Here is a 20,777-nt window from a genome sequence, read left to right as displayed (position 1 = left end):
ATAGTGCTGACGTGAAATATCCTCAGTGGTTGACGGATCATGGCTTAGAATCCCCTTGTTGCCTGGCTAACAGTGCAAGGTTTTCGTAGTTCTACTTTCTATGTGACGCAAATGCGAGTTAGTTCCATCAAAAATTCCTCAACGTGGGGAAATTTCACTCCATACTTGATCCAGGAGTTCCCTTGTCTTCTGAATTGGGTTCAAATTTACAAGGTTAAGAACATTAGTGCTAGCAAACCAAAAGATTGGGTCGGCAGATCTACGGCGGTTATAAAATTAAATAAAATCTGTATTAATGTAGTCCAGCCATCGAGGTTTAGGACATCCTCTAGCCTCTACTACCAAATGATTTGTGCGAGTTTGAATATTTTATGTGTTAGGCTAGATATATTTAAACGGCAAATGTGTCCTTTAAATTCCATCCTACTTAACTTAATATATTTAATATGCAAATAACATTAGTGTGCGGCATAACTTTCCCTGTGTATTCTTATCTTCAATAAAATGCCAACCAACTTCTCAATCTACACAAATCGACAAGGAAATTTGTATATTTTCAAAGAAAATTGAAATTTGTTTGTATTTATACCCACAGTATATAGTGTTGTTCATATTGTAGATTAAAAAAAATTTTCTTAGAAAATCTTCAATAAAGTTCAACGATTAATGGTTTCAAACTTCAGACGAAAACATTAAACCGAACCTAAAATTAAATACTGTCAATGGTTGATATATTATATAGCAGGGGTTTCCAACTTACATGAGGCCGGGGACCACAATTAAAAACACAAATCAAATGGCGGGCCGCAACTTTATCAAAATTTTTTGTAGGACTCTTTTTTTGTTTGAAGAAACATTAAATATTACTGTTTTACCAAGTTGTAAAAAACAAAAGTATTGAATTACAAATTAAATTAAGAAGTAGATTTTCAAAAATATTTAATTGTTATTAATAATAATTTTATACACATAAATAAATAATAAAAATTCGGCAACAATAACTTTAATGAGCACCTATGTATTAAACAATTAATGTGCAATAGATATCTGAATGTTAAGGTATTAAAGTTACATAAAAGAACACAATATATTCAATGAGAAAATTGAGGTTTGTCTGCTGCAACCACCAGAGAATCTATATTTACATTTAAAATTTACAAATGTGTGTGTAAATATTTTCGTCCAAAATGAGTGGTTTCAAAAAGTTAAATCGGAGAATTTTTTCGAGAAAATTTTTGATACGCACACGCTAAATTATATTCACAAAATACAAAAAAAAAAAAAATAAATAAAAAAAAAATAAGAAAGAGCAACATACACGATTATTTTTGTATTTGAATAAATATTTTCTTGGATGCAAAACCTGAAAAATAAATTTCCTTGCACCATTGGTATGTTAAATTTCTCAGAAACGAAGAAATTTGGTTTTTATTAACGAGAAAAGTATTTTAAATACATATCGAATTTTTACGAAAATTGTCCGCAAAAAAATGACAACTGATATATTTTAGCTCGCGGGCCACAAAAAAAGGCTTCGCGGGACGGATGCGGTCCCCGGGCTGCCAGTTGGAAACCCCTGTTATATATCATCTTAGATCCTTTAAACGATAATGAACCTTATAACGTGAGAACAGCATATCGTGAGTGCACAAAAAATAGTATAAATATTAATTCATATTTAAAAAATACTGAGCTAGTTTTGCAAAAACAACGATTTATTTAAAAAGAATTAAGGAATTGAGATTTTTTCCAAATTTACTTTCTTCTTTTTACATGTTAATACTATAAACAAGCACGCACTATTTCAATATTGGTTTAAAAAAATTTATAAATAAGCTAGTGGTCAGCTATTTTTGCTGTATAACACATGTCCAGAAAAATGCAAAATCTGCACAAGGAAAAAAAAATTCTGAAGGTTATTAATATCACATGATTTAACTCAGAAATATACTAATCGAAAAGAAGAAACATTTTACGAAAAGGGGCAAATAAAATTGTCTAACATGAAAATTTGATTGATCACACCCTTAAAAAAGAAATTCACTAGGATTTGAGATGCATCTTTTACAATCTTAATGGTAACGTGCACAAGACACTACACTAATATCAGTACTATGAAGCAATAACTTTTGGGTATAAATACTAACTAAATAATTGTTTTTCGCTCACGCTAAAAATTAACTGTTATTTTTTATTTGTTATTATTTACTGTTATTTATTTGTTGTTATTTATTTGTAATTATTTAATAGTTATTATTTATTTGGTATTATTTAATTGTTATTATCTTCGGGATATAGTTGACTGAAGGAAAAACATGGATATTTTAGATTAATAATAATGGTCTTTCGCTTACGGTTAAAACTCATTGTTATTATTTAATTGTTATTACTTAATTGTTACCATTTAATTGTTAATATTTAATTGTTATCACTTTATTATTATTTAATTTTTATCACTTAATTATTATTATTTAATTGTTGAGAAACTTCAGGATATAGTTGACTGTAGGAAAAACATGGATTTCTTAGATTAATAACAATTGTTATTCGCCTACGGTAAAAATTAATTGTTATTATTTAATCATTATTTAATTGTTGAAGAGCCTCGGGATAATGTTGACGATAGGAAAAACATGGATTTCGTAGATTAATAATAACTGTTATTCGCTTACGGTAAAAACTCATTGTTATTTATTATTGCCTAATTATTATTATTTAATTGTTCTTATGTAATAGTTAATATTTAATTGTTCTTATTCAATTTTTATTATTTAATTGTTGAAGAACATAGGGATATAGTTGACTATAGGAAAAGCATAGATTTCATAGATCAAGTGCAACAACTTCCAAAAATTGTCCACGTAAATTTTTGATACTCATCAAAACTCAATCGATTCCACTGCCGTTTTCTGCAGAGAATCTACTAGCTCAGTACAAAATGAAATTTTCGCACTTGATGCAATATCTCCTTTGATTAGTAATTATGTAAATTAATCGACATTTCATCAACTATTTGATCATTCATAAGTAATTAAGATAAAAAAATTTTTGCCTCTGAGTTTAATTAATTTTTATTTACTTACTTTGTTTTTAACTTTTACATTTTTTCCCTGTAGGAAGCATTATTCTTCGAAAATGCAAGATAAATTTTTGAAGTAACTTTCTCGGGAATGAAAAAAAAAACATAAATAAACTAAATTTTAGTCAGTATATCGTATTAAACGGTTTCGTTAAATCGGTTTATGAACTGCACGCAGACACTTTAAAAAAAACAAAAAAACTTTAGGTAGGTAGTTACTTTCTTTACGTCGCACTAGAATTTGCACAATGAGCTACTACCGACGGTCTGGGAAACATCCTTGAGGACGACTCCCTTGCTTTGATAGCCCAACGACTTGAGCGCGAAGCCGAGTACTTTACGTTAGAAAAGTTTAACGAGGACCGATACCGCGCAATCCGGTCCTTACGCAATTTGATCAAAGTGGTCACCCACCCGCTTACTGACCGCAGACAGTGATGTCTTGACTTCGGGTATTTTACTAGGAACCGTGTCTTTACGATCAGTCCACAGCGGGACTAAAAAAAAAACTTTGCAACTATGGAATAGCAAACTTACCTTAGGGAATCAGGTCGCTTTTGTGGAAGAATCCCTTTAATGGTGCTGGGATAGTGAAATTGCGAAGGAAAATATAACTGACTTTTACAGAATAACAAAGAGATCAAATGTAGCTAAATTTCGACATACGCTAATGCTTAACAAAAGGGAATAAACTATTAATTGCTAGTTATTAAAATACCAGACGAAACTAACCTCTGTTCCTTTTTCTCAAAATGGACAAGTATTTCATTCCTTTCAGGTATGGCTTGCTTCGTCTGCGATTCTGAAAGTGGTGAACGGTTCTCGAAGCAAATCGATCCACCGATGGACTTGGCATATTATCGGTCCGTATATATGTCGGTCTTTATTATTATATGTATATTTCATCTAAAAATCTCTCTATGTTCGGTGCAATCTGACTGTCCCAGCTGCCGTTGCCACCTGTTGATCCCCCCCCCCTCTCGCATACGTTTTCAACGAATTCTATAATGATATCAATCTGGTATGAATATACTAAACACATTTTTTTTACCTCCTGTAAAACACAAAGTCTGTAAATTTACTCAAACAATTTCCACACTTTGTGGCAAGTGTTAGTGAGTTTTATTGTGTAAACAACTGTTGTATGCCTTGGCAAGTGAACTCAGTGTTTTTTTAATACTTAATAGTGAATCGAAGATGGTATGAACTGATTTATGGAATAGCGCCTCATTTTCTTTAAAGGTCGTATAGTTTTTAACCTTTGTGACTTGAGAGATTCTTTCTCTGCCATCTTGGATTTTTGATTTAATTTTTGTTTTCTCTATGGATTTTTAATAATTTTTTTTTTCATGATACAGAACCATTCGAAAGCTCTATTAGTTCCAAAAAGAGTGAAACATAAAAGCTCTTCTTTATTGGATTAGTAGAAAAAGCACTTGGTAATTTTTTTTTTTTTTTTTTAGAAATGCAAGGAATTTTTAATTGAAACTTCTAAAGCAAAGCAAAACAATATTGTGTGCTTAGTAAGTTTGAAAAGGTAATTGATTTCTGTATATTAGTCAGTTTTTATAATTTATGAAAATTGCTTTCATTGTTGTTTTATTAGGCAAAAACCGATTTGGATGCTGTTTAAAAAAGTTTTACAGCCCTAATTACGGAAAAAACAAAGATATTAATCAAGAATAAAAAACAGATGAAGGTATGATACAAAATCACCTTTTAAAAATGTTGATAGTAGAATTGTATTGTAATAATTTTATCAGAAAAAGTCAATAGAGAATCTACGACACCACGTGCTGTATTTCTCAAATTCTTATTGGACGATGACTTCATATGTTATATTTTTCGAAAGATTTTGCCGGGTAGTATAAATATCCAACATCAGTTTGGGAAAAGGAAATAACTCTGATTAAAATTATGTTTCGAATACCCCCTTCCATCTATTTCCCAGTCGATTAAATATTTTTTTTTCTTATCTTAATTCATAAGAGTATCAAGCAGCAGAAAAATTATTATTGCACTGTGATTAAACTTAATTCTACTATGATGTTAGATGTAAGAATTTAACTATATGGAAGAATTAAATGCTGTTGCAAATATTGAAGAACTTATACAAAAATAGAAGAACTAGGGGAAGTAATCCTGCAGTAATTTAATTATATTTTGACCTTAAAAATACCAGCATTTTTAGCTGTATTATTTATTCTTGGTTTATCAGAACGAATTTTTTCAATACTTCAATTTTGAGCCACAATGACTCAGGGGATAGAGCATTCGCCTTCCAATGAGGGGAACCGGGTTCGAATCTCAGCGACGGCTGGTCGATAGGAATTCCGCCTCCTGCTTGCACCGACCACATTGCCAACGTGAAATATTTTCAGTGGTAGATGGATTTAGGGGTTAGAGTCCCCTTGCTGCCAGGCTAACCATGGGAGGTTTTCGTGGTTTCCTTCTCTATGTAACGCAAATGAGGGGTACATCAAAAAGTACTCCATGAGGGCAAATTTCTTCCAATACTTGATCCAAGAGTTCCCTTGTCTTCTGAATCGGGTTCAAAATTACAAGGCTACGGAGTTGAACATTAGTAGTTGTAAACTCCAAAAATTAGGTCGACTATTCAACGACGATTATAAAACTAAAATAAATACTTCAGTTTTATAATATAGTTAGTAATGTAGTAGAAGGAGAATTTGCAATTAAGCGTTTCTCTTGTGATATAGCTTCCTCGCACATCACCCCGTTAAGATGAGTGAAACAAAAAAATTTTAAATTTTACAATCAGAAAATAATACGTTTTTATATATTTCTTTATCAAATAGTTCATTAATAACTTTATTCTCTTGACTAGAATAATTAGGCATGAAAGTGACTAGAATATTTAAGTATATAAGTTTTAAATTTGTAACATATTGTTGGAAATATTGATATGATGTGAAAATATTTGTAACAAAATAGTTTAATTCTTTTAGTGAAGCAAATTAATTACATGAATGAATTACGTGAATGAAATAAATGAATTATATGCATCTTATTTTTCAAATGTTAAAGGGTACCTTACTTTTTCCAATTCGCCAAATTAATGTACTTAAATTTCAATAAATTTATATTGATTATTCGGTCACGTTTGTTGAGCTATGCATGAAATTGACAGATTTTCAAGCAATAACTAAATTAAATTATCAATAGTACTGTTCAATTATATACATAAAATTTAATTTAATTTGCTTATAGCAAATTATATCAGCGGTCAGTTGTTGAATTTATTACAAATTAGATTTTTAAAAATAAGATTATTTATTAATATTGTATTAGATAATTCATATTTTTTTCCTAGCTTCACTTATTTAAGAAGTCTTCTGTAGTGTTAATGAAATAAAAATTGCAGTAAATTCTTAAATTTCATAAATGCCTAAACCACAACAACGCTTATTAATTAGTTTGCAGAAGTTTAAATTAATCTAGTATAACTACGCTTACTCTAGTATAACTCTAGTATAGTACGCTTTAAAATCACTGAATAAAAAGTAATATATCAAAGCAAAACTACCACTTTAAATATAAAATCCTCCGGATAAAATAGGAAAAGTTACAATCTATCTTTAAAAAAATTTGTATTTGTAAATTGAGAGAAAAAAAAAACTGTAGGGTATACCGGGCAAATGTACACCGTACAGTGGCAATTAACAAAACTAAATATTTCGGACATTTACCAAAGTGACTATGTGATTGTCAACTTTATAGCTGCAACATGAATGGAAAAAATTCCAGTAAATTTTACGAAATAATATGAATTTCCTGATAATTGCTGCTTTACGTATTAAATGTTTTACGCATAGGGAATTTTCGGGATTTTTATAGTCCTCAAAATAGAAAAACTGCAATATTTTCCAGTTATATGATTGACATTAAATTTGCTCGAAATGTTTTGTATTATGTTTACTCATAATTTTGAATAGTAATAGCCATTTAATTCATCAAAAATGGTTAAAAGAATTCTTAATTTGTTTACAAAAGGAATTCTGAATAAAAAAAAAATTATTATTTAGAACATTTTAGAAAAAAAATAATAAACTAATTTCTAAAACTGAGGATCGCTTCATTACACCTGTTTAAATAGTCCAGTAAGCAATAATCTGTGCAAAAAATGTATTTCAATAGGAATTTTTCTTAGAAAACTTACTCAATTTTAGGGATTTTGTCAAAATGTTAAAAAGCGAGGAGAATTTTTATTAAACCAATAAAACAGGAGAAACTGGCAAAATCCAGTAAAGTTGGCAACTATGCAACATTTACCGGTGAAAGTCAACAACCACCAATTTTGGCCATTCACATTAGCAAATATAAGAACAAATGAAATGGAGTAAAACCACTAACAAAATAAATACGTGCAGTCCCTGGCGAAATTATTCTATGCACTCTATAAGATTCTATGTAAAATCTTAATTATCAGGTGGTACTATACAGCTTTATTGTTTTTATGTGACTGAAACCGGTTTGCACTTGTTTACGTTCGTGTATCAATGGGTTAAATTAGACGATATATTACATGAATATAGAATATCAGGTATATTAGTATATTTTGATAATTAGGTCAAATTATTATGCGCACTGTAGTTTTTTAATAATTATATGTTTTGAACGAGTTTATATGCAGTACTTTAATATTTAAACATACATGCAATGGGTTTTTATTCAGGAGATTTTTTATATACTTCCCATTTGTATTTATTTTTAACGTATTGCATTACAATATTAACCAATCGATACAGAAGTGTAAGCAAATGCAAACCGGTTTCAATCACATAAAAAACAATACAGCTGCATAGTATCACCTGATAATTAAGATTTTACATCGAATCTGATAGTGCGTAAAATAATTTGGCTGTAATTAAGAACAAATAAATATGAAAAACAACGAAATATTTTCTTAATTTTAAAAGACATGTACCAACCTTTTGATTTAAAACTGGTATATCTTGACAAAAATCCTCGACCCCTTGTTCTTCTGCTCGTGACGGTAGGCAATCGAACGTTTCTTGGTTCCTCAAACCACAATCCGGAGGTAGTCGGGTGAATATACGGATCCGGGGATTGGAGTTCAGTATACGTAGTAGCATCTTTTATGTAGTTATCAAATACTTGGATACACTGTGGGGCATTCTCGGATAAATAAAAAGAAGAATCCGAAATAACTGCTACGTTTTCTTGACGAACTGAAACTGTCTCATCTTCTTCAATACAAAAAACATTCATTTTTTGTCAATTTGAAATAGTTGACTAAGGTTAGAAAGTTTCAAATGAAATTAATTTATTTGCTTATTTAAATTAATTTCGTTGAATCCGTTTTATTAGTTTTATTATTACCGTAGACTTTATGTACAGAACGCTATGCTTAAATTAAAATTCATTAAAACAAAGAAATGAGACAAATTTTACGAACGGTTGAAATATTATTAAATCTAAATAATTATAAAAGATAAGAAAGTTTTAAGGAAAATATACTTTTGGTTTTATTAAATTAATTAAATTAAATCCACTGTATTAATCTAATTTTTCATTTGTGTTTTGAACATAAAACGTTCTTTTAAGCTAGTACACATTAGTAGACGAAATGGGAGAACTTCAACAAAATTTTGAATAATTATTAATATTACTAATTCTTAATAATTATCTAGAGTAAAAAAATTATAAAAGAAGTTTACTTATAACTGAATTTAATTAAATAAATTAAATCTTTTTCATCAATTTGACTCCAGCTGTTTACTTAATGTTTTAATTAAAATTCATTCAAAAGAAAATATGGGGAAAATTTTGCGAAATTTAAAATAAAGTTTACCTTTAATTATAAATTTTGTTTTCATCAAATTTTTTAAAGAAAAGGAAAAATAACAGCTTTCAAATAAAAATAAAAATAATTAATTGGGTTTAAAAATTGTTTTTTAAAAATATAAATAATAAGTATAATAAAAAATTGATATAACGAAAGAAACTTATGACGTTGACTTTTAAATCATCTGTGATTAAATTTGAGATGACACCCCAACAAAAAAATTATTATTAACCAGTTTTCTACTATAGAAAGCGTTTTTATTACTTTTGAAAAAATTATATTAAAATATGTAGCATAACACAAAATTAGAATGATGTAATATGAAAAATATCTTTACTTACTGGCAACTATGGGTTTAGCAACATCATCGTATACTTGTTCTTGGGATGAATTCGGATCAAATATTTGATCGAAAGTATACACCTTGTCCTATAGGAAGGCATATAAAAAGGGTATGAACAAAATAAATAATATAAATATATTATATCTTCCACAACTTGGATGAAAAAATTTAAGATTTTGCCCATCTATTCAATATGTGATATGTAGGCTATTATGTGATATAATAAATATGTGATAGCTAAATATGTGATATGTAGGCTATTAATTAAATAAATTTAATGAGGATTTTGTGCACTCTATAAAATAATTGCTTATTTAGGGTTTCCTTAAAACAAATGAAAGCTATTTTATAATAATAAACTTGTTTTAACAGTTAATGTTTGTAATAGGCATTAACGGACCTTCGATGGATTTGAATTACATTAATAGAATGTATTGAATAGTCAAAGGCATTTATTTACTTAAAAGAAAATTGAAAAATTATTGGAGAAGGATCTTAAAGAAATTTCAGAAACCATAGTAACAGCAACAAATATCTTATTAAGTGCAGATTTTCCTTAAAGCCTTATTCAATGATCTGGCAAAAAAAGATTAAGTAAATTCATTTCTTTGTAACGTAACTTTGAATTCAATATAGTATAAGATCTTCATTTATGCAAATAGAAATTTTTTTGCAATGGAGCTATTGTAAAAAAAATCTCTGTTCCTCACAGCTTGTATTAATAATTTCTTATAAGGAATACAATTTTTGAGTGCAAAATATTATTTAGATTATTTAAATTGTTAAAAATATTTTTAAAAAGATCCCAAAAATATTTTTATTAAATACGAGAACCCATGCATCATTTTACTGAAATTACTTTCATAATCTTCCCGAACCACTATTAAAATATGTATGAGATTGAGTTTTGTAAATTTATGTTCTTAATTAACTTTTCAAAAACGTTTAAACCTCTTCAAACGTTACCTCTTTGAAATTATTCTACTATTTAATTGAGAATATACAAAATTATTGAAGTGAAAAAAAAATCCATTGAAGAGAAAATGCGACTTATTTCCGTTTAGTTCAACAATGGATATCAACTGACAGTTGAATTATTTTAATACTCCTAACGCTTCTTTGCAATAGCCAAATTTTAAAACAAAACATCAACTAATAAAGCAGCTAAAGTTGAATAATGTATAAATCAATCTGAAATAAATACTTGAAATTAAATAAAAAATTACAAATTTCTTTGAATTAATTTAATGCGAACTAACATCTGCTATCTTCAAATGACCGAGATTATTTATTGTCATAAATATTACCACTTCAGCTGATGTAATTGTGAATCTGTAGCATTATAACCATATATCTATATGATGCATTTTTAAGAGCATTTTAGAAAGTGAAATAAATTATAAGGTTAATTGAAAACGGAAATAATGGAAATAACTTACAGAATGCAAATGTAATATTGATTTTTTATCTGGAAATTCATAACTGTGTACCAAAGCCTCCTTATCTTTTTCATTTTGCTCTCGTATACGGCAGCAGACTTTGATACTCGTATTTTGTTGAGATGCCATCTATGCATATAAGAAAAAATATCTTTACACATACAAATCATTGAATCAATCAATCAATCACACTTTCATACAAATCATTTAAATTCTCTTTACTGAAAGTTGAAAAAAATAGTTATAAAAATTTAATGTTTCCAATTAAAGTTTAGAATTTGAAAATGACATAATTACAATGACGAAAGTTCAATATCCATAAAATAAAAATAAAAAATATTACTTTTTTTTAGAATTAAATTAATAGAGGCCAAATGATATACATAAAAATCTCACGTGGATAAATAATTTCATAACTCTAGATAGTTTATGTAAGAACTGAAAAGAATCTATCTGAGAGAACTTAATAGAACATATAAATATTTGAAATATAAAATATTGTAGGTACAAAAAAAATTTAAAATCCTTAATTATTTTTTTAAAAATTTAAAATGCCGTGACGGTTTATCTAATACACAAAAAAAAACTTGTATATGCAAAAGAATTAAAATTTAAACTTGACTACAGTATTACTATAACGAAAGGTATAAATTCTAGTAATTATGTCAACATTTATATTTTTTAATTAGATTTTGGAAACCGACAATTAAAAATCGTTGGAATTTTTTAGAATTGATGTAAATTTTATGCATATTTTTTCATTAATAAAATTAGGGAATTCTCAATAAAAAAAATTAAAATTTTAAGAATTAAGGAAAGAGACTCGAAGTAAGAGCCAAATGGACGATTTAAGGCTCTAAAGGAAAGGCCACAATCAAAAACTTATGACTATAAATGAATAACAATATATGAAAAGTTCTCTTCATTATTTCATTTTTCGAAAGATAATCATACGTTTTCCTACTTTTAGAGTCTTGATAAATATTTTTTCGTCATCGACATTAAGAGATTTTTTGTGTTTCGCCAGTTAATAATAGTTAATTTAAATAGTCGCCATCAATAGTTAATTTAATGCAAGTCTCAACGCAGACAAAAGTACATTAAAAAATAATCTATTGGAATCTCTAAATTTTGTTTCATTTCATTGCTGAGAAAAAATGCATAGATTTTTTAAAAATTTTTACTCGCTGATGAATTTATTCTAATAAAGTCACGACTTTATATTTTAGCTATTTTTCAAATATATGCTGCTGAAAAAAATGAATCGGAAATTAATCTTAATTGAATAAATCAAGGGGTAAAAACGCTAAGAAAGCAAAAATATAACTTAAAATTCAAAATAGAGAGGGAAGAGGCCTTTTAATAAACATTTTTTATAGTGCAGTCCGGTTAGACACAAAATAAAAATGAATAACTTGTGCAGTTTAGTATAAATAATTATTAATCAATCTGTAATCCAAGATTGTTCTTAGAGTCTTAACAAATTTCTGTTATAGTTACTTGGTTCACTGCTCAAAAATTTTTATTGGGTTATTTTTCAAACACTTTTGTGCTACAGGAAGATAAAAAATTAGACTTTGACAATTGAATACAAGATGCAATGCAGAAAGTTTTATGTGTTTACAATTCAGTTCTTCGAATTTATTACCTTGCCTGGTGGTTTGGAAGAAAGTCGAACTAAAATCTGGACACCTTGTAAGTGCTATAAATATTACTGTACGCTGCACACCTGTCATGTACTTTCAAGAAATCCGAATAAAAATAAGGCACAAATGATTCACTATTTGGACCATAGACAGATATAACATTGTTGTGATATTCTACTGTATAGTCTGCCTATGGTAACAACTCCCTCCCGCCACAAATTTTGAGAATAGCGTATTTTAGAGCTTCTCTTTACTCTAGGGCTTACACATTAGGCCGAAGAAAAAAGTTCCCTCTCTTGCTGACAAGAGCCAAAACCTGCACTAAGCAGTTAAGGTGTCTACACACCGAACGCAACAGCGATGCGAAACACGATTTTCCCCCTCTGTTGCAGTGTGTCTGTTGCAAGTGATTGCATGCACCTTCACACCGCATGCGACAACAAACCTGTTTCCTGGCTAGCGTATGCGCACTTTTCTTCTGTATCTAGTTTTTGTTCCACAGCTCATTTTATCGTTATTTTTTGTATTTAAAAATTTTTTTTATACATATGAATTACTTTTATATTTATATTACTTTATGATTTCAGTACAAGATGCTTCATAAATTGTCGAAATAAACTTTGCGTCACATTTTTACAAATACTGTATCGATAATTTATACAAAATTATTTATTTTTTATAATTTTTGTCTTATAATTTTGTCTACTAATTTTTAATACTTAACTAATCTTTTTATGGAAAAAAAATGCATTTTTTCTGTATAAATTTTTCCGACTATAACACGTATTTTTATTTTGTTAAATAAACTAAATTGCTGGAATATTAAATAATTCAAATTAAAAAAGTTAGGGAAAATGAAAAACAGAAATTATTTTATTATCAAAAGGTCTTGTTAGGAAAAATATTTTTTTTCAGAACATTGTTGTGAACAATATTTTAAATATTACAAATATATCAAGTTTGCAACTTAACATTTTATATAACTAACTAACTAACTCAGTGGCGCGACAGCCCATTAAGAGGGCCAAGGCCGACTGTGCCCATCTCAGTTTTCTTGACCTTGGGCTCTGGGGTGCAGGAGCATATGTTCCGGTCAGGTGGTCAGCCGAACGCGGAACCCCCAGTGTTAGTTCCCAAGCATGCTTGGTACTCATTTTATCGACCCACTGAAGGGATGAAAGGCTGAGTGAACCTTGCCCGGCCCGAGGATCGAACCAGGGACCTGTGGCACGACAGCGCGAAGCGCTACCGCTCAGCCACCGGGCGTCTAACATTTTATATAGACATGATAAAAATGAATTTATTTCCATATGCAAATGCTTCAATATAGTTTTTTTCTTACATTCGCAAGTTGATAGGAATTTATGACATTAAAATTTCACTTTACGGAATTTCCGAGTGGAGCCATTTACACAACATTTAAAAATGGACGCCTTTTATTATTTAGTGACCCTACTACTTTATGAGAAGTACAAGAATGTGCGGGTGTTTTTCTTTTTTCATTTATGTTTTACTTTTGCATAAAATAACATTTTCCAAAAATTTTATAAAAAAAAGGATTACATCGCGTTTTGAATATGCTACATTTCTTTTTCCTGCTGAATGGTACTGTCGCATTAAGCCAGGCATAGTCAGTCTGACAGAACCACTGGTAGCTATATTTTATAACACTCCAAATAAAAATTCCTGGAAGATTGGTTATGGTACCTCAGCTATCAACAATAGACACATGAAGACTATGGCATAACAAAAATTTTATTTGTAATTTCTGTTCTTGAAACTGGTTCATTCACTTAATTGGCGATAAATTCCAAATATGTTCCTTAGCTTCCTTGATTTTCTAAACTCCCGAAAATTTCTCAGAGCAGTAAAATCAAATTATTATTTTTGTTTCTATAAAAATATTCAAGTAGGAAAAAAGGCGTTTTTTCCCATCATTTCTAATATACCCAATTTTATCCGATAGTGATGAACAATACCTTCCATAGAATAACCAATTTACACTAAAAAAAATACAGCTTTTTTTGTTCTATAAAAATGGTTTATTTTTTAAGCTAAAGATCGATCTGATTTCATGCAAGTAAAAATTTAAGCGATTCTGTTTATGAAGTTGATTATAAAAAGAAAATTTAAGGACCCTGTTTTGAGCACCATTGCCGTATTTATAAAATTTTATATTATCAGAATTTCGTACGAAATTTTTCAAAACTTTTCATTCAAAATTTTAGTTTTTGTAATAATTGCCCATTGATGGTCCCTTCATCAACCGAGAGTAGAATTGAAATTAAAATAATTTTTGTCACAATTAATGACAGTTTCAACTAAATAAAAAAGTTTGCCTTTTTCTCTTTAGCGATTGCTTTGCATTTCATTTATGAACTTTACTTCATAACTTTTCGAAAATCTTTTCTAATAAAACGAACGTTCTAATTTTTAATAATAACTACTTTTTAATAGCAAATAAAAAATTAAAAAATTTGTTCTTCTAGAAAAAATATATAATTAAAAATTATTAAATAAAAAATAATTAATTAAAAAATACTGCTTTCTAATCTTTTAGCAACGCTAAAATGCTGCCACCTTTTCCTTATTTCGCTGAACATTTTATTTTTTATTTTTAATGAATCAAGAGTAACGCTTTAATTTTTTATTCATGGTTTAATAAAATCACTTTAAAGTTATCTTAACTAGCATAAAAAGAATTAATTTAAAAGGCTTGATATTTATTTGAATGTCAAGTTATGCTCTGGCAAAATTCATAAATGATTCTCTGTCTAATTGACTATTAATAGTTATTTTACTACCACTCGAGAATATCTGCAATAAAGAGCAAAAAAAAAAAAAAGCGCAAACAAATATGTATTTAAATATATATTCTGTTCACTTGTGCATGAACAATTAAAAATGTGAGGAATACACTAATTGTAGAAGAAATTTATACTATTAGTTTTTTGCAATTAATTCAAAATACTTTTAGAGAATTAATTAAAGAAAAGCATCTATTCAATGCATTTTTCATAATTAACAAAATGCACTAAAATAGCTTAAACCTAAATGAGATTAGCAGATTAATCCCACTTTAGAATTTTAAAAATTTATCTCAGGAATTTATGAAATTAGAAACACTGTTTCTAAATCAAGACCTATCAATATGTATTTTTAATCAATGTATTTAAAAATTTATATTATTTTATATATTTTTAATAAAAATTTCAACGAAGATTTATATAAATAAGAACATTTAAAATACATTTTTGCAATAAAAATGTCTTTTAATGTAAAAATCTTTCAAATATATTCAAGTATTTTATGTAAACATAAGTCACTATGTTCTGAATGACGTTAACATTAAAATCATACGTGATTTCATCGTATTTTCCCTTTGAGAATAGAAATATATAGGAATCGGATTGACTCTCTGAGTCTGCAACAGCGACGAAAATTGAACTCCATCCAATTCTTGAAACCAGTGCGACGGCGATCGCTGGTTGTTGCAACAGAGGGAGGATGAAAGAAGTGCGCATGCGCGAAGTCATTGCAACATGCGATTTGTTGCTGTTGCAGTCGGTATGGAGACTCCTTTAAACGCGAGTCCCTACTTGGAATAGTTAGTTATACCTCGTTATTATAGTCTGCGCAACGGGTCCAGATGAATTGCTAGGGGAGTTCTTACTTTAGACAAACTATAGCCCCTTTTCCGACCACATCAGAGAAAAGAAAGTTGGAATGCTTTGCTCAAGGAAGTCTTAAAAACATGTGAAGTCATGCCTCAACATTAAATTGGGTTTCTTTTTTTAAAAAATTTCCCAAAAAATATCTCAATTCAATGTCATGGTAAAACACAATAGAATCACGCGTCCGCCTTTTTATGCTTTGATTTGGAAAGCGTGGAACATTTGCTTTTAATATAAATAATAAAATTATTTTAATGAATAAAAATAGGATAAGCTAGATCTAATTATTAATTTTCCTCGAATTTTTAAACTAATCATTTTCCTAACTTAATTTGGCCTGTCTTATACAAAGAAAAGAAATTAACATGAATTAAAATTTGAAAAAATATACTTTTAGGGGGAAAAAAAGAATATAAGTAGTAGAATATTTGAAGAAGGGTTGTTTTTAGCCTAATACATATCAACGACCATTTACAAGGTTCATTCGTAGATTATTTTTATTGATTTTTATAGAAAGGATAATTTGCTGAATATAAATAAAAAATAGAGAATTCACTATTAATCTCTTCAAGTGCATTCATTGTCATTTAATCAAGTGCTCTCAGACACAAAAAAAAAAATCCCCTTTAGAATGCTTTCGGTGCTTTGCTAAGTACTTAGTAAAAATATCTTTTTTTCTACAAAATTTTCATTATTATGTCCAACAACTCTCAATAATGAATTAAATTAAGGTATTTTTTTTCATAATTTGGTCTGATTAAATTTCGAATTTCCATATGGCGTACAATGCGCAAGATAATAAAAAAATTGACTACTTTGAACAACTTTTGAGCTAATGATCGGATCTTCACGTTCTAGAACTCAATCTTAAATGTTTGAGGAGGTGACTTCAAATATGCTAATAATTAATTAGCTCAGACGATATTTTAAATTACAAATTTAGATGCGAAAATGCACTTTCTCCGAATAAAAATTCCTTTTTTGACGGAATCAAATTTCTGACCCTCAAAATATATGGGATAGTCGAAATCTGGGAGATATGGTCTTTATAGTTTGGTCAGACCCTTTAATGTTAATTTTACTTTTTGGGTATTTCACCATATCTAAAGAACGTTTCAAGCTAATTGAAAAATTTTTGCATGCACGCATTAAATTCGTTTATCCAAAAATAATTCCATACAAAATATAACTTTAGCAAATATTTATTATTATCTAGTTTTTTTCTTAACAATAGTGGAAAAGATTTTGTCTAGAAAGATACACAATTTTTTATGTAATCTTAAATAATTAAATTTTAAGTGGAAAAATACAAAATTTTAGCGAATTTTGGCAAATAGTTTCTGAAAAATCTAATTTTTAAAAGTGCAAATTTTTAAAATTTGATTTCTCGGGAACTATTTAACCAATTTTTTTCTAAACTAAGTAATGCCTCGCAAACAAAGGCATTTAAATTTTAATTTACTCAAATATATAGGGACTAACAACCTAGAATACTGTAAAAATATACATATATAATTTTTTGGAATAATTTCTTTTACCAGCATGGCCACATCCCCATTTTATTCCTCAAAAAATTTTACAGACGTGATGAAAACTAACTATTTAACTAAAGAAAGTTCTTAAATATTTTAAAAATAAAAGAATTTACCATTAAACACAAATAGGGTGAGCTGGATTCAATTACTTACTTTCCTTGAATTTTTAAACTAATTTATTTTCCAAATTTAATTTGGCCTGTCTTATGAAGGAAAAGAAATTAGCACGAATCCAAATTTCGAAAAAAATATATTTTTGAAAAAAAAAAAAAAAAAAAAAAAAGATTATAAGTAGTAGAATATTTGAGAAAGGGGGTTGTTTTTATCCTACTGCATATCAACGACCATTTAAAAGGTTCATTATTAGATAATTTTTACTGTCTTATTTGGAAAAGATAATTTTCTGAATATAAATAAAAAATAAGGAAGTTGTTTATTTAAGGAAAAAAATCATTGTTGATGACATATTTCTGATACTAAATTCATACGAAATGAAATTGTCAATTAATGAATAATGATGGTTAATAACAGAAAGTGTGTAGAGAAAATAACAGAAAGTGTTTGCGCTATTATGGGTATGAGTGAGTGATTAATGATTTTTTTTTTAAATTATGTGTGTTTTCATTGAATGTTTTTTTTTCAGACATTCCTGAAAAATTTTCAGCGTCTGACTTTAAATTAATTTTCATTTGTTGATGACGTATGCCTATTTAGGCAGAGGGGGTGCGATTGTTCTTGCTTTCCAGTGGCGCCATCTATCACCAAGAATTAGACTTCTGCCGCACCATACGTCACTCCCGTTCATAGAGCGGACCCATTCATTCATCCACAGATCGTAATTTTGACCTGAATCAGAGAACGATTGATCCCTAATCCAGTACCCCCAGTGGCTTTGATTTGTTATGGGAACATGTAGGACTTTTGCGACTCGACAGATTTAACGTGCATCAGTCACTTTACTACACGGGGAGTCTTCGGCCGGCGGGGTTCGACCCATAAACTCTCGAACAGGGGGCCCAGCGCCTACCGACCAATCCCGGCCTAATTTTCACTTTAAGATATAAAATGGAGACTTACTGGAGCAGTTTTGGTATCGGATATGTAGCTTCTCTGACAGCTCTATTTTTCAATACTTTCGTGAGTTTTTGTTCCACCGATTTCCCTTCGCTCGATTCATGGTTTACGGATTCATGGTGCATTAAAAACATCTTCTTTAAATATCACACGCGTAACGCATTCGAATTTTTAATGTTGGGAACATCTTCAGTTGGAAGTGTCTCCAATTCTCTTCATTTTTTTAAATATTTCTTTTTCCAAAATTAAAACCCACCTTCTTCTCTTTAAGAGCATCGTCTTGACTACGAAATTGAACGACGATTGACAATAATGGATAGATCAATGAACTATAAGCAATATATTAAGACACATGAAAATGTGTAACTTGCAAGTGACTTATCTCAAACAAGTTTATATAGACATCGATATCAGTCACCATAAAAGGAAGCTAGTTCTAGTTTCTTTTTTTTTCAGTTTCAATTCATGGATCATGCACCGCTAATTCTTATGAAAGATGGAAGGTATGATTTTTCAATCATAATTTTGGCGAGACATTTGTCTGCATATGTATTATCAGGCTAAAGATCAATCTTAAGTTCTTTTCGACGTTCCCGCCCCGCGAATTCCTTTCAAACTGCTGGGATGGGGGGTAACGCTGTTTGATCCAAAAGATAACTATTGTACTACTCATGACAGTCCCCCCTCCCCCAATCCGAGAAAATCCGCGAAAGATCCAAGTAAAAGCTGCGTGGACAGTTCAGTCCTACATAAAATCGTCAATTTTCAAGATAATAACGTTCTGTTGCTTGGAAATGAAAGAAAATAAAAATATATTTATTAATATGGAGGTAATTAAATTAAAAACATTTTTTTACTATTCTTTAAATTCAAAAAACTCATTCTAATTTCAAACAATTTTTATCCATAGTAGTTTTTCTCTCATCGAATTTTTTAATCCATGGAAATTAAGACTAAATTTTTATCTTTCATTTAAAAAAAAAAGAACAGAATTATTTTGAAATTGGACAAAGAAAAATTGCACTAAGACATCACAAAATTTGAACTTTAAATCTAAGCTAACTGAGTTATTGTGCCGCCACCTACAATGAAGGCGTCTATTTACCTAATAATGGGAAGTGAAAAAAAAAGCAACCCCGTAGTCCCCTGGTCATTGATTGGTTTAAAAAAGGAATGGAGGTTCATTCGAAAGAAAGTACCCAAAATGTAGCCTCTCAATACTAGTAGAATAAGTAATTTTCCTGGAAGTGCCTTGCTTTTTGAGGAACCTAGAAGCCAGCAGACTTGTTTATCTCGCTTTGCAAGTGGTCACTTGAGGTGTCTCTCGTATGTTCAGGGGCAAAAGACTTTTGGACTTTGCACTAAATGAAGGATTGCTCTGGCTTCGCCCGAGCATATTCTAAACTGTATCGATTTTAAGATCGACGAGGTTTTCTCAAAACCTCATCTGTTTATAGACTTCCTGCACATTTTTGGACTTATGGAATTGGTCTAATTAGGATGGACTTCTTGGGGATTAGAAAAAACAACATAAGTAATTTTCCTTACTTGCAGAAATTTCTTAATGTTTAACGAATTTTATTTTGGAAAACGCTTTAGGTCTTTAATCTTTCCTTCGGTTCTTAAAGTTCAGGAAAGAAAGATAAGAATTAATATTATGGGCATGCATTGAAATCTGGTATTTTACAAATAGAAAGACACTGTACTTTATTATTATTATTTAGTCAGCAGTTAGTAACCCCGCACGCATGTAAACTCTCTTTACACACATAGTATCCCCAAGAGATTTTGAGATCACTGATTGGCTTTCTCGGCATTGCCTTCTGTTAAGTCTTTTTGTAGCTCCTCCTCAATAACATTTCTCCGTAGTTTGCTTCCAAAATGTAAATTAATCATAAATCAGTTCCAGTATATTTCTCATACTAATTTTATGACAAATGTTAAAGTTTTGTTCATAAAATTAAACAGCGTTATTAATTGTATTTTAATAATAACACATTTATTTAAATCTAATTTGCTTTAAATTTTATGCTAATATTTTTTAACATTAATGTTATGAATTTTAGTTAAATGCAAGGTAAACAATCATGTTTTGGTAAAACATCAAATTAGTATAATAAAAATTAATAATAATATTAGTATAATTATAATAATAAT

General features: G+C 29.1%; 1 protein-coding gene across 3 annotated transcripts in view; it reads right to left on the bottom strand.

Annotated features, from left to right (window-relative positions):
• The window catches only part of LOC107451091 (twist-related protein), a 101,917-nt gene that overhangs the window by 73,819 nt on the left and 7,321 nt on the right, over positions 1-20,777 (bottom strand). For 2 of the 3 annotated variants that reach the window (XM_071180959.1, XM_071180958.1), the window contains exons 2-4: positions 10,692-10,820; positions 9,251-9,338; positions 8,032-8,310 (exon numbers count right to left, since the gene is read on the bottom strand). In XM_071180959.1, the coding sequence (XP_071037060.1) occupies positions 8,032-8,310; positions 9,251-9,338; positions 10,692-10,820 (496 nt within the window). The remainder of the gene's footprint in view (positions 1-8,031; positions 8,311-9,250; positions 9,339-10,691; positions 10,821-20,777) is intronic. The other variant, XM_071180960.1, reaches the window with a different exon arrangement.

Source organism: Parasteatoda tepidariorum, chromosome 5 (assembly GCF_043381705.1).
Source record: "Parasteatoda tepidariorum isolate YZ-2023 chromosome 5, CAS_Ptep_4.0, whole genome shotgun sequence".
NCBI classification, from domain to species: Eukaryota; Metazoa; Arthropoda; class Arachnida; order Araneae; family Theridiidae; genus Parasteatoda; species Parasteatoda tepidariorum.
Note: the sequence above shows the minus strand (reverse complement) of the source record. Positions and strands in the feature narration are given on the sequence as shown.